Source organism: Babylonia areolata, chromosome 33 (assembly GCF_041734735.1).
Source record: "Babylonia areolata isolate BAREFJ2019XMU chromosome 33, ASM4173473v1, whole genome shotgun sequence".
NCBI lineage: Eukaryota > Metazoa > Mollusca > Gastropoda > Neogastropoda > Buccinidae > Babylonia > Babylonia areolata.
Window position 1 is genome coordinate 14,334,168 of NC_134908.1, and position 15,672 is coordinate 14,349,839.

Sequence of the window (15,672 nt, forward strand, 5' to 3'; positions counted from 1 at the left end):
TGAAATCATAGCTGGTTCTAAGAGGATATGTTTCCTGATTATTGAACATATTGTGGAAAAATTTACCAAGGATTTTATTGTTTCTGCTTATGTATATCTTCATAAAGGTGTGGCTGAAAAAAAAAACAAAAAAAAAACCCCACTGTTATGCAAAAGTTGGACCCTCTGCTGTTTGCGATTACTGAGAAAATGCCAGTGTTAAAAGTTTCACAAACACATGCAAGCATGTACACACACACACACACACACACACACATTTACGCACTCACACATATGCGTGCACACACACATGCACATGCACATACACACTCACACACACACGAATCAATATTTAATCTCTAACAAAACGTGGTTTATTGCTTTCGGTGGTCTCTCTTTCTCTTTGGGTTATTCAGCATTTGCTGAAAACCACGTTAATATTCCCACTTAGTACATGGAATAACATTGAGGTTTGGTGTCCCATCGTGTAATGTATGAAGTGCTTTTTGACTCGCTTGTGTAAACAAAGTGAGTCTATGTTTTAACCCGATGTTTGGTTGTCTGTGTGTGTCTGTGTGTCCGTGGTAAACTTTAACATTGACATTTTCTCTGCAAATACTTTGTCAGTTGACACCAAATTAGGCATAAAAATAGGAAAAATTCAGTTCTTTCCAGTCATCTTGTTTAAAACAATATTGCACGTCTGGGATGGGCACAAAAAAATAAAAAATGAAGCCTAATTATATGCAAACTGCATTTACTGTTATATTTATATTTTTTGTATTCTCTAAACTTGGCACTTTGATCTGATATTCTGACAAGAGCAGTCATTATTATCATTTTTTGTTCAAACAGGAACTTCTTTTGCTAAGCATGGAAGTTTTATTTATTTTGCTAACGTTTCGGTGCAGATAGTAAAAAAAGGAAATTACTCTGTAATTAATGCTAGGGGACTTAATTTGCTTTAAACTGATCTTTCTCATCTTAAACATTAGATTTTGAAATTATACTCAATACATAAAAAGCTTGGATTTTTTTTAAAGTGTATCACAAGTGAGCCTTGAAGGCCTTGCCTCTATTGTCTATAACTTGTTTTTGTCTGCAGTATGTTTCATTCAAGTATTATTATATATTTGTATTTGAAAGAACAAAACATCAGGTCATGTTCTCCAAAGAGTTCATTTTGTTCCTGAATTAAGATTCGCCCTGTACTTGGGCTTCATCAGGCTGTCCAACTCACATAAGGACCAAAGTAAGTTGATTATTTATCAACACACACACACACACACACACACACACATGCATACACACACACACATACACACTCACCCATGCACACACACACACACACACACATATACACACCACTCTCTCTTTCTCTCACCCCCGCACACACATTTACATATACACACATACACTGATAATTTATACATAATCTGGGCAACCTCAAGCAGAGACCTTAAAGTACCTTTCACACCTCACCCCTTGACTCTCTCAAACATACACCCCTCCTCCCACCCCCACCTCTCATCCCCCTCCCTGAGACAAACCATCCTCCACAGCTCTAGGTCTCTCATTTATTTATATAAGTATACATACTGGCCAGTGCATTGTCATTGCCATACCAGGCATCCTCTGGACTCAGCCACCACCACAGCTTCCTGAGGCATTGTCCCTCCACTGAGTCAAGAAGATCAGTCTTAGAAGCCAGAAGTAGAGTTAAGGTTAACGACCTATCGGCACAAAGCCCTTCGAGTCTTGTTCAAGATCTTGCCTTGGTGAAGGTTGTGTTGTTTGATGGGGTGCATCCTGGATGTCCGTCTGTGGTTGTCTTGGGAGCACTGGCTGTCTGAAGAGGGTTGAAGTTCTGTCTGGGTGTGAGGTCCTGGCTGTTCTTCTGGCATTCCAAGGGTGAAGTCCTAGTTCTTCTGGCGTTCCAAGGGGGAAGTCCTGGCTGTTCTGGCATTCCATGGGGGACGTCCAGGTTGTTCTTCTGGCATTCCAAGGGGGAAGTCTGGGTTGTTCTTTTGGCGTTCCAAGGGGGAAGCCTGGGTTGTTCTGGCGTTCCAAGGGGGAAGTCCAGGTTCTTCTGATGTTCCAAGGGGGAAGTCTGGGTTGTTCTTCTGGCATTCCAAGGGGGAAGTCCTGGCTGTTCTGGCATTCCAAGGGGGAAGTCCGGGTTGTTCTTCTGTCATTCCAAGGGGGAAGTCCTGGCTGTTCTGGCATTCCAAGGGGGAAGTCCAGGTTGTTCTTCTGGTGTTCCAAGGGGGGAGTCCTTGCTGTTCTGGTGTTCCAAGGGGGAAGTCCTTGCTGTTCTTCTGGCGTTCCAAGGGGGAAGTCCTTGCTGTTCTTCTGGTGTTCCAAGGGGGAAGTCCAGGTTGTTCTTCTGGTGTTCCAAGGGGGGAGTCCAGGTTGTTCTTCTGGTGTTCCAAGGGGGAAGTCCAGGTTGTTCTTCTGGTGTTCTAAGGGGGGAGTCCAGGTTGTTCTTCTGGTGTTCCAAGGGGGAAGTCCAGGTTGTTCTTCTGGTGTTCTAAGGGGGAAGTCCAGGTTGTTCTTCTGGTGTTCCAAGGGGGAAGTCCAGGTTGTTCTTCTGGTGTTCCAAGGGGGAAGTCCAGGTTGTTCTTCTGGTGTTCCAAGGGGGAAGTCCAGGTTGTTCTTCTGGTGTTCCAAGGGGGGAGTCCTTGCTGTTCTGGTGTTCCAAGGGGGAAGTCCTTGCTGTTCTTCTGGTGTTCCAAGAGGGAAGTCCTTGCTGTTCTTCTGGTGTTCCAAGGGAGAAGTCCTTGATGTTCTTCTGGTTTTCCAAGGGGGAAGTCCTGGTTGTTATGGTGTTCCAAGGGGGAAGTCCTTGCTGTTCTTCTGGTGTTCCAAGGGGGAGGTCCCAATGCAAGCCATTGTGGCCGTTGATTGGTTGAGCTGGGAGGGGTGTGGGACATCTATGTGCAGTGGTGGCCTAACAGTAATGTGTCTGCCCAGGAAGTGGGAGAATCTCAGTGTGCTGGATTGAATCCGACTCTCGACCACATTTTTTCCCCCTCCTCTAGACTTTGAGTGGTGGTCTGGATGCTAGTCATTCGGATGAGACATTAAACTGAAGTCCCATGTGTAGCTGCATGCACATAAAAGAACCCATGGCAACAATATTTGTTCCTGGCTATATCTATAGAAATAATTGACTTTGATACTAAATCAGATACACTTCCAGACAGAAAAAAAACAACTGAAAAAGTGAATGGCGCCGCACTGCAGTGACATGCTCTCCATGGCTAGAAATGCACTTCATCCGTTAAGTGCTTCATTTCTTTTATGCCGTCCATCACAACCTCTCTCTCTAGTCCCTGCATGAACCTGGACGTCAAATAAAATAATGATAGTGATGATTGATTGATATGGATACGTATATAGCGTCTATTCTCAGTCGGAGACCAAGCTCTAAGCGCTTTACAAACACGGGATCATTTACACAACAGGCTGCTTACCTGGGTAGAGCCGACAGATGGCTGCCATTGTGCGCTCATCATTCGTTTCCTGTGTCATTCAATAAGATTTCAGGCACGCACATATACACACTCAGACAGACATGTAACAATTAACATTTTACATGTATGACCATTTTGTTAATTTTCCCCACCATGTAGACAACCATACTACGTTTTTGGGGGTAAGCATGCTGGATATGTTCTTGTTTACATAATCCACCAAATGCGGCAGGATCTTTAATGTGCATATTTGATCTTCTGATTGCATATACACACGAAGGGGGTTCAGGCACTGGCAGGTCTGCACATATGTTGACCATGGAGATTGGAAAAATCTCCACCCTTTACCGACCAGGCGCCACCAAGATTCGAACTCGGGACCCTCAGATTGAAGGTCTGATACTTTAACCATTCTCAATGGCTATTGCGCCCGATGAAAACGACAACAAACCAGTGAGGAACATTTTTTTTTCTACAACCACTTAGGCTACTACTACCACTACCGTTGCTATTGTTGCTGGTACTTCTCTTACTGCTGCTACTGCTACTACAACTACTACATGTGTTTGGGAGTGTGTGTGCATACACACAAACTGACCAACACTACTGTATAAAGTCATTTTCCTGTACCCTTTCCTCGTCCACCCAATGAAAGCACCCATTTCTCCTGCCCCTCTACTCCGCCCCCTTTACACACACGCGCGCGCGCGCGCGCACGCACGCACACACACACACACACACACACACACACACACACACACACACACATTCACTCAGCAAACAATTCTTTGGCTGCCGCAGTAAGGTCTCGATTGACATGGTTAATATCAAATTTGTCAAAAATACATGGACGAGTATGAACCGCAGTGGTACGCTTCTTGAAGTTCAAGATGTTTCAGTGTTTATCAAGGCAAAATAATGCAATCTCAGAATATTGAACCCTGAAAAGTTATGTCCCATGAACGGACGGACGGAAAGAAAACGTGCATGCACGCTCGTTAAAAGAGACTTACGCATTTGTTCGTACCCACAAAAGTCGTACGTGGTTAGTATGAACCGAGTATTCATATCATCGGCATTTGTGAAAATGCGGTGTCTTGCCGAAGCAAACTGGTCATTAAGAGTACCCTCCCCTACCCAGTGGCCGACATCCGTTTCTAAGGAGCACTGAAGAGAAGATTGAAAACAAAATTAGTGTGTTGTAGTGATTTAATCAATAATCTGCACGGGTAAGTGTTGTGTGTTTGCGTGAAACTGTGACTACAGATATGTACGGCTTCTTTTACTTCCTTTCTCCATTTTTACTTGGCTGTTTCAGTGTGTACACCCAGTTATAGCAGAATCTAGACCAGTGTTTACACTCAAAATACCGTCACACATCAATGATTTTTCAGTAGTTGGTATGAAAGATGTGTGTGTGTGTGTGTGTGTGTGTGTGTGTGTGTGTGTGTGTGTGCTGATGTAGTGAAGAAACTAGTGCAGAGTGTGAGGAAAAAGGAAAAGAAAGAAGACGATTTATGTTGATGATGTTGATGATGGTAATTATGATGTTCCTCCTCCCAGGTAAGATGCAGAGCTCTGCTGCTAAGCCCAAGCCAAACAAGCTGCCTCCTTCACAGTTGATAGGGTTTGTCAAGAGACACAGGACAACGCCAGTAGCTACCATGACCAGTACTAAGGAAACTCACAGTAAACTGCCCCATTTACCAGCCTCTACACAAAGGTAGTTGCATGGGTTTGCTGTTGTGTGTGTGTGTGTGTGTGTAGAATAGAATAGAACAGCATTTTATATTGTCACAAAACCTTAAGGTTAATAAGACACTGGTGTATAAATCCAGTTCGTTATACATAACATTACAAAAACCTTTAGTCTAAAGTGTGTGTGTGTGTGCCTGTGAGAGAGAGAGAGTGAGAGAGAGAGAGAGAGTTCATGGTGGAGTGTTTGTCTGTGTGTGTGTGTGTGTGTGTACTTGCACTTAAGTTTTGAGCATGCTCCTTTCATCATATATCTGTTCATTTGCTATTTCTTATTATGGTTTTATATCATGATAACATTGATGATGGCCAGCCACCATGGTGAAGTTGTCAATGTCATACTGAAATGACTGACAGTTTTGATGTTCAAACCCCGTCACAGGTATTGCACTGTTTGAGCGCTTTGACCCCAGCCAGCTTTCCACCCCATCCCTTCACCACAAATTCAACAGTTAACTAACAACCACTTCATTGACACTTTTTTTTTTTTTTTTTTTTTTAGAGTGTTGCTAAATTTCCAGATACACACTGCAAAACTGGAAAAAAAAAAAGAAGGATATTTTATGATATATATGACTATGACTGTGAGGAAGCATGATAGAGTACATGATAGAAAACTGAATACATCTCCATAGCAGATTGTGATCACCTTCATCCTCAAGCATCATCATGAGATAAAGAAAAACTTACCTTAATCATGACCCTTCATGCCTTGTCTAATGGTGAACTAGGTTTGAATCCCCCCCTCCCCCCAGACCCACTCATTCCCAACCCCCCTCCCCTTCCATTCCCATGTCTCTTGGTGAGTTTGTGTCAGGGTCTTCACTGTCTGGAAGTTCATGGAAACTGTCTTGGAGGAACACTATGGCAGTCTCAATGCAGTCTTTCTCTACACAGGCAGTATTGTCATACTCTGGCTCTACACTTAGCAGTATTGTCAGTTGTAGAGGGTTCAGCAGTCAATGTTTGGTGACTTAGACCAAGCATTACTGATCACCAGCTCAGTGACTCAGTGGCAATGCAGGATCTTCGTAGGTGGGTGGCCTCTTTGGGACCTGACTTTGATAACTCCTTGTAAACTGTTGGCACTGGGACTGCAGTAGAATGTGGTGATGGATGGGTGGTGTCAGAATAGCTCTTAAGACAAAGAAAAAAAAGCCAAGAAAAAAAATCAAAATAAAAAACAAAAACAAAAAAGCAAGCCAACATCCAGCCAGTAGAAATTGCACACACACACACACACATATGCGCACACACAGAGACACACACAGACATACAGACACACACACAGACACACAGACAGACAGACACACACACACACACACACTTACACACACACACACACACACACACACACACACCAATCATCATGTGCATGACTTTATTCAGCCTCTTAACTTTTTTCCTCCTTCAAATGCAGCCCTCAAGAGACTCGATCCAAGGACCCTCTGGCAACCCAGCACAGCCCCTCATCCTCTTCCAAAAGATCACAACTGTCACTGGTGCCAGTCCAAAGGGACACAGGGAAAGTGATGGCAACTGAAACAAGACAGCTGGAACCAAAAATGAAACCTGTTGGAGAATCCCGAGAGACAAAGCAGAAAGTCAGAGAGCTGGAGCCTTTGCTGGAGGCCAGAAAGCCAGTGCCAGTGAAGTTGGAACCAGTGAAGGTGGAACCAGTGAAGGTGGAACACAAGTTGGAACCAGTGAAATTGGAACCAGTGAGAGTGGCAGTGCAGCCTAAGGAGGAACTATGCTGCACAGCAGAAGAGAAATCTGTTGAGACTGTCTTGAGAATGGTGTCTCCGCCACAGAAGAAAGTTGTAACAAAAGAAAACAGGCATGAAGAACTGGCCTGCACTGCTGCAGCAACATCTGTTCCTTCTCTCGACAGTAAGTGTGTGGCATTTTGTGCAGCTGTGGCAACATCTGTTGTTATCTCAACAGTAAGTGTGTGGCATTTTGTGCAGCTGTGGCAACATCTGTTGTTATCTCGACAGTAAGTGTGTGGCATTTTGTGCAGCTGTGGCAACATCTGTTGTTATCTCGACAGTAAGTGTGTGGCATTTTGTGCAGCTGTGGCAACATCTGTTGTTATCTAGACAGTAAGTGTGTGGCATTTTGTGCAGCTGTGGCAACATCTGTTGTTATCTAGATAGTAAGTGTGTGGCATTTTGTGCAGCTGTGGCAACATCTGTTGTCATCTAGACAGTAAGTGTGTGGCATTTTGTGCAGCTGTGGCAACATCTGTTGTTATCTAGACAGTAAGTGTGTATCATTTTGTGCAGCTGTAGCAACATTGTCACTTTTCTAGACAAAACTTGTTATTGCCTGTCCACCACTACTGAAGTTTTATTGTTTGTTTAGTGATAAATCTTGTTCTTTACCTTCTTTTGCCATTTTCCCACAAAGAGATGCTGTTGTGCTACATGTTTTGTTTTCTGTATTTGGTTTGCAATTAGTTTGCATTTAATGCTGGGGAAGAGATGCTGACCTATTTGAATAATTTGTTACCTTGACCAAAAGACTCCAGACTCATAAAACTTTATTACTCAAAGATGTTTAGGCAAAATCTGTTATTGCAGTCTGACCTTGCAACAGGAAGAAGAAGAACAACAATTGTGATAATCATTGAACAGGAAAAGTACTACCACTCTGCCTGCCCCCTCCCCTTCCCCTTCCAAGTCTGATCATGTCAGTTGCAAAATTGATAATAAAACAGCATTCAGTCTGTTTGTATTTTCTAGAGGAGATGAAAACTTTGTTATGAACGAGAACATGCACATGTTATTAGATGGGGTTTTTTTCTTCTTTTTTGGTCATCCATTTTCTCTTTTTACAGGCATTGATGATAATCCTTGTGGATCAGACACTGAAAGCACTGTATGGATAGATGTTTCAGAATTTAGTAATGATATTGTGTTTTGACATCATGGATCAGACGCTGAAAGCACTGTATGGTTAGATGTTTCAGAATTTAATAATGATATTGTGTTTTAACATCATGGATCAGACACTGAAAGCACTGTATGGTTAGATGTTTCAGAATTTAATAATGATATTGTGTTTTAACATCATGGATCAGACACTGAAAGCACTGTATGGATAGATGTTTCAGAATTTAATAATGATATTGTGTTTTAACATCATGGATCAGACGCTGAAAGCACTGTATGGATAGATGTTTCAGAATTTTGTAATGATATTGTGTTTTGACATCATGGATCAGACGCTGAAAGCACAGTATGGATAGATGTTTCATAATTCAGTAATGGATATTGTGTTTTATCATTGTTGATCTGACACTGAAAGCACTGTATGGATCGATGTTTCATAATTCAGTAATGGATATTGTGTTTTTATTATTGTGGATCAGACACTCAAAGCACTGTTTGGATAGATGTTTTAGAATACAGTAATGGATATTGTGTTTTATCTTTGTGGATCAGACACTCAAAGCACTATGTAGATAGACATTTTTGCACTGTGTAGATCAGACACACTGAGTACTGTGTTGATCAGACTATGAGCATTGTGTTGATCAGACATTTATAGCACTGTGCCAACAGGTGTTTCAGAGCCAGAGGTAATGTCTGAGGACAATGTCAGCACGGAGAGTGTTGTGGAGTCAGTCAAGGGCATGGCCAAGAGAACAACGGAAGAATGGCAACAAAAAGCCGACGCCAAGGTCCAGAAATGTCTGGAGGTGGTCAGCAGAACAAAGACAGTCCCTGTCAAGTCCCCAGATGCCCCGCTTTACCTCAAAGAGTTCTCGCTTCACCTGGGCCGTGTCTACAAAACCTACTTCTTCAAAAACCTGCCACTGTCGTTCATCAGAAAGAGCCGGCTGCAGGTGGCAGACGTGATGCTGTCATCCGGAACAGTCAAGTTGTTGTCTGACACTGTAGTGGACATCTCACAATCCGGTCAGCTTCTGGCAGAAGACACGGCCGTGGCGAAGAATCATAGGAGTGTGGCGCGGGTGTCTTTATCGACACTGATGAACTACTCGGACTGTAGTGATGAGGTGACATACTCTTTACGGGATCACCCCAGTTTCTTGCAGGAGCTGCTGAAATGGCTGAGAGAGTGGTCACAGCCTCACTTGGCCAAGGAGTTGGAGGTACTGACATTCTGCTGATTGCTTTGGACTTTTTTTTTCTTTCTTTTTTTTTTCTCTGTTGTCATGTTTTTGTTTCTTGCCTCTTACCATTTATCTGTCAGATTGCAATGATTAGGCTTGAATCTCCATGTTGACATTTTGTTGTTGTTTTGTTTTTTAATTCACATGCAAGGACTTCTCTTCACTTTGATGATGCTGTTCATGATGTTTAACATATTTAATTCCCATGTTTCTTGCACCTTTCTGCAAATTATGTTCAGAGGTAAGAAAAGAATTATTCTTCAGCCCCTCTGTTGATAACGCTTTATCAGTTGATGTACAAAAACATGATATGAAAGTGAAAAGTCAGTGAATGCGTTTGAAAATATGTATTGAACGTCATGGTAATTTTGTGTACAGCATTGAAAACAGAAAAAGATGTTTATCGGATCTCTCTCTCTCTCTCTCTCTCTCTCTCTCTCTCTATATATATATATATATATATACAGAGTGAGAGAGAGAGAGAGAGAGAGATAGACAGATACATAGATGTGTGTGTGTGTACATTTGTATTCATCACTTGTGAGGCATGCTCAGTATTTTTGTGAAGTGCAGACCAAGCACTTGACTTGTTTGTTGTGTGAACAGAGCACTTTAGAAGCTGTGTTGAAGACCTGCCTGTCAGTCATGCACAATGTGTCCATGAGAGACGACAATGGTGCACGCCTGAGAGAACTGGACGCTACCAGTGTCCTTCTGCCATACCTGGAATCCCACAATGACATTTACAAGTAAGTTGGTTCTGTTCATAAGTGTGTTTTTCTGAGCTGTCGGGCCTCCTTTGGTCAAGGCTGACCATGGAGGATGCAGTGTAGCTATCATTCTGGCCTTTGGTCAAGGCTGACGGTGGATGATGCAGTGTAGCTATCATTGTGGCTGCCTGCCTGGCCAGAGCAGTGTCACTTGTGGCTGTGCAGACCGATGTGGGAGGGACAGTCTCTGTTGCAAAGGTCACGTGTGTTGTTTCTGGGCTGCACTCCTTTGTGCATGCTCATTTGTTTTCCGCTGCACTGAGCGCTGTTCTTCCCCAGTCAGGAGGTGTCAGTTCAGGGTACCTCTCCATGTCACGCAGTCGACTGTGCATCCCCCTCCCTATGTGCACACACATATATTTACATATATATGTACACACACACACACAGACACACACAGAGACACACAGACACAGACACACACAGACACAGACACACAGACAAACACACAGACAGACACACACAGACACACACACACACACACACAGACACACACACAGACACACACAGACACACACACAGACAGACACACACAGACACACACACAGACACACACACACACACACACACACCACAGTACACACACACACACACACACACACACACACACACACACCACACAAACACACACACACACACACACACACACACACCATTTCTCCCCACTCCCCCAAAATCAGTGTTGTCCATCACTGCCCCTTCCTAAACACAAATCAGTACATAATTAAAACAAAATTCTTTGAGTGAATACAGGCAACGGACAGGTGAAGAAGACATGAACTCAGTGCAACAGCTATGTCTCCCATAGATTCAAAGAAATTAAATCCTTTTGCCTCTTTGGGGTGTGGAGGATACAATCACAACTTCAGTCTAACAATGTCACTGAAACAAGCACAACAACCACACACACACACACACACACACACACACACACACACACACACACACACAAGCATACACATGCACACGCGCATACAGATCCATGCACGCACACACACACATACATTAATGATAATGATTTGCAACAAATCAAATTTCAACAAAAAGACAATTATGCTTCAGATGGAACTGAAATTTATACACCCTTTCCAGGTTTTGTGAATAGACTTAAATTAAGTTGTGTTTTCTTTCCAGCATGAAATAAACTGCACAAACCGAACATTGATAAATGCGTTGTGTGTGTGTTTGACCAGACTGAGCGCCTATGCTAGTCTGGCGGACATCGTGACAGAGGAGGAGGCAGACAAGCTGTCCACTTCCCCAAAGCTGGCCAGGTTTCTGCTCAAGCGTCTGGAGAACGCCCTGAAGGCTAAAGACCACAGGTGTTATGGCTGGAGCGTCACTGAACTCGTCAGAGGTCAGTTACAGTTGCTTTGATAATATTGTATTGATGATAATGGATACTTACATAGTGCCTGTCCTTGGTCGGAGACCAAGCTCTGAGTGCTTTACAAACACAGGGGTCATTTGCAAAACAGGATGCCTACCTGGGTAGAGCTGACTGATGGCTGTTATTGTGAGCTGATCATTCCATTCCTGTGTCATTCGATCAGGTTTCAGACATGCACACATACACACTCAGACAGACATGTAATATTTCATGTGTTCGACCATTTTGTTTATTCACCCCACCATATAGGCAGCCATACTCTATTTTCAGAGGTGTGCATGGTGGAAGTGTTCTTGTTTCCAAAAACTAACAGATGCTGACATGGATTACAGGATCTTTAATGTGCTTATTTGATCTTCTGTGTGCGTATGCACATGAAGGGGGTTCAGGCACTAGCAGGTCTGCACATAATGTTGACCTGGGAGATTGGAAAAATCTCCACCCATTACCACCAGGTGCTGTTACTCAGATTTGAACCTGGGACCCTCAGATTGAAAGTCCAACGCTTTAACCACTTGGCTATTGCACCTGTCAGCAGGTCCACTCAGGCATTTGTATGTGTATGTGTATTGTATTGTATTGTATGTACTATATCACATTGTACTGTATTGTATTGTTATATGATTACCTTTTTGTCACAACATATTTCTGTGTGTGAAATGTAGTCTGCTCTCCGATGGAAGAGTGTGTCTCTACAGTGCAGCACTACCCTTTAAAAAAAAATTCTGTGAGCCAGTGTATTTGTTTCAGTATTTAAGTTGATCTTTCTGCAGAATTTTGCCAGCAACAGCTCTCTTATTGTCATGGGTTCTTTTACATGCTCTAAGTACATGCTATATACAGGAGCTTGGTTTACCATCTCATTTGGATGATTAGTACCCAGACCACCACTCAAGTTGGAGGTTGAGAAAATTGTGGAGAGTGTGGAATTTGACCCTACATGTTCAGATTATCTTGTTTCCTAGGTGGATGCATTACTGCCAGGCCATGACTCCACTAAGCTCTAGCATCTGAAGCATTGCTGTAAGGAACTGTCACTTTGGATACCTGAAAAAATGACTGAGTTAGGTTCAGTTTTCAAAGAAGTATCAAAGCATGCAGACTGATCCATATATACTACAGTACATCTATCTTATTAGCAAAAAAAAAAAAAAAAAAAAAAAAAGAAGAAGAAGAAGAAGAAGAAGAAAAAACAGGAGCAGAGCAGATGCCTGACTTATGCATGAAATCCAATGTACAGGTCAGGGGTAAGAAATATTGAAGAAAGTATTTGACAGTGTCTAAAACTGTATGAATGTTCATCGTTGGCCAAACGTTTACCACGTAGTGTGCATCAAGAATGTATGTGATCAGGTTCAGAGAGAATAATTGTGCATTTTAACCATCCTCCTCTGTTGACAGGGGTATGATGTATGATATAATTTTTGTTGTTGTTGTTGTTGTCTTTTCAGCGGTGAGGCGTCTGGCTCGCAATGATGCCAACAAAAGGCTGCTGGTGGAGCAGGGTGCATTGCCACTGCTGAGTGAAGGGGTCAAGTCATCCTTTGAGGATGAGAAGATGGGTGAGACACTTATTTACCTGGTCTACACAGGCATTTGTGTGTGTGTGTTTGTGTGTGTGTTTGTGTGTATGTGTCTGTGTGTATGTGTGTGTGAGTGTGTGTTAAATGAAACAAAACAAAGTTTTATTTCGCGAGGGTAGTGGAGTGTGTGTGTGTGTGTGTCTGTGTCTGTGTCTGTGTATGAAATGAAACAAAATCAAACAAAGTTTTATTTCACAAGGGTCATGGAGTATGTGTGTGTGTGTGTGTGTGTGTGTGTGTGTGTGTGTGTGTACACTTCCATGAATGCACATGTGCATGCTTATTTTACAACAACAACAACAAAAAAGTTTTTTTTCAGTTTCATATGTGGTCATTTGTGCTTCACCTTTCATTGAGCTTAGATAAAACCAACCTAAATTTCCAGTCCCATTTGTGACCAGACATGGTTTAAAGAGAAAGTTAAGCGACATTTTAAAGATTAGCTTTTGCAAAATTGGTATTGGCATGTTGAAAATAATGCCATATCTGTTACCTGCAGGTTGTTTAACTCATTGAGCTGTGTGCCCTAGCATTGCTCTGGCATCAAAATTTGTCTCATTAAAATGGTCCTAACATTTCTATGTATGCATAAACCACAAGGAAAGGGAACTAACTTCCACAGTTTTTCTGGATGTGTCCAGGGGAAACAACAGTGTATTTTCTGGGATTTTCCATATTCAGTATGGCATGGAAGCTTGCTGAGGCTGAATCCCCAGGAATGAACAGGTTAAACCACATTGTGGTTAATGTGCTTATCTTACAATGTTACCAAATAATTGTGTAGCTGAGTTTGTGAAGTTTAGAACAACGTAATTGAGTTCGTGAGGTTTAGAACAACCAAGAATGCTCTACCTTAAGTCAACAGTGTTTCAACAAATTTCAGAGAAATGAAAGAATATGTGATACATGTTCTACAAGTGATGTTACTGGTGAGTTTCTCTATATGTTCTTATTCCCATTTTTTGACAGCATCAGACAAAAATGTTTACCAAAATACTTCAGAACCTGCACAAACTCTGTGAAATACCACTTGATTATTTATGATTTTAAAAAAGAATGTTAAAACTTAAATCCTTTATCTCTTCAGTGTATGTTTCTTATCGATTGAATTTTGTCTGTTGGCAGGGGAAAGAATTTGATCTATTGCTAGAAAAATATGGCTTGTTGATGTGTATTTGTTTGAGTGGAGTTTTTGTTTATTTTTTACATCACTGTGTATGGTATATATGAAAGATGCAAGTGTGTAATGTTTGAATGCGTCTTGGTTGTTGGTATATTCATGGGGGACTGTCGTTGGAGGGATGTGGTGGCAGCCTACACTCTGGCTGGGACTTTCACTAAACCTTGCACCGCAGTTAAGCCATTATTGTCATCAGTAGGGTGCTTAGTAGGTGGTGTCCTATGTACAGTAAATCAGAACAGACGCTACTGAACACCGCCAGAGTAAATCAGCAACAGTGCAGGGTCTCCTCTGGTGTGTGGCCTCCTGATGACCTGACATCAATAGTTCCCTGTGGACTGCTGATGCTGGGACTGTGACAGACGAAGGCAGGTTTGGTTGTGTACAGTGGACTTGGAATGAGCGGCAAGTGAGTAATGCCACTGAAATGGTGCAGATGGTGGGGCAGCAAAAAAAAAATCAGTCAATACCTCCCAGTGGGTACATGAAATCTCTTCTTTGCTTGTGGCTGCAACTCCCACATTCACTCGTATGTACACAAGTAGGTTTTTACATGTATGACCGTTGTGACCCCGCCATGTAGGCAGCCATACTTTGTTTTGGGGGGTTGCATGCTGGGTATGTTCTTGTTTCCCTAACCCACCGAACGCTGACATGGATTATAGGATCGTTAACATGTGTATTTGATCTTCTGCTTGCATATACACACAATGGGGGTTCAGGCACAAGCAGGTATGTAATGCTTTGACCTGGGGGATCAGAAAAAATCTCCACCCTTTACCCACCAGGCGCCATTACCGAGATTCAAACCCGGGACCCTCAGATTGAAAGTCCAACGCTTTAACTACTCAGCTGTTTTGCCCGTCTTGTGCCACTGAAACAGTGCAGATGGTGGGGCAGCAAAAAAAACAAAAAACACACACAAATATATAGATTTTTAAAAAAAAAAGAAAAGAATTAAGTCTCAGTGCCCCCACACCCCTATGCCATGTTGCTGCAGGGTGCATGGAGGCGCTGTGGGTGCTGAGTTTCGACAAGGACAACGTGAAGGAGATCATGAGGCAGGAGGAACTGCTGGACAGCATCATCGCCGCCAGCAAGGACACCTCCCAGCCCTTCACCTTCCGGCACTCTGCTGCCGGAATCCTCTGGCAGTGTCGGCAGGAGATGGCCGCCACAGAGAAATACTGCAACATCAGTGAGTGCTGCATTTCTTGCTGGGATCAGTTCGTTGTGGCTTGTTTGGTCATTTGTTTGGTCATTCACTCTTTTATTTACAGGGAGTGGTGGATTCCTTGGTGCCATTGGTTATTTCTAGTTGATTTGTTCGTTTATTCATTTACTCTTTCATTTACAGTGATGGGATTGGTTCACTGCGGCTTGTTTGTTTATTTG

The 15,672-nt window shown here is 42.7% G+C and overlaps 1 protein-coding gene across 2 annotated transcripts in view; it reads left to right on the plus strand.

Annotated features, from left to right (window-relative positions):
* The first annotated feature begins 4,597 nt into the window (after window positions 1–4,597).
* The window catches only part of LOC143276783 (uncharacterized), a 19,407-nt gene continuing 8,332 nt past the window's right edge, over window positions 4,598–15,672 (plus strand). For both annotated transcript variants that reach the window (XM_076581430.1, XM_076581431.1), the window contains exons 1-8: window positions 4,598–4,684; window positions 5,019–5,178; window positions 6,631–7,103; window positions 8,780–9,333; window positions 9,961–10,103; window positions 11,318–11,481; window positions 12,966–13,076; window positions 15,278–15,475. In XM_076581430.1, coding sequence (XP_076437545.1) covers window positions 5,024–5,178; window positions 6,631–7,103; window positions 8,780–9,333; window positions 9,961–10,103; window positions 11,318–11,481; window positions 12,966–13,076; window positions 15,278–15,475 — 1,798 coding nt within the window. In that variant the 5' untranslated portion in view covers window positions 4,598–4,684; window positions 5,019–5,023. The remainder of the gene's footprint in view (window positions 4,685–5,018; window positions 5,179–6,630; window positions 7,104–8,779; window positions 9,334–9,960; window positions 10,104–11,317; window positions 11,482–12,965; window positions 13,077–15,277; window positions 15,476–15,672) is intronic.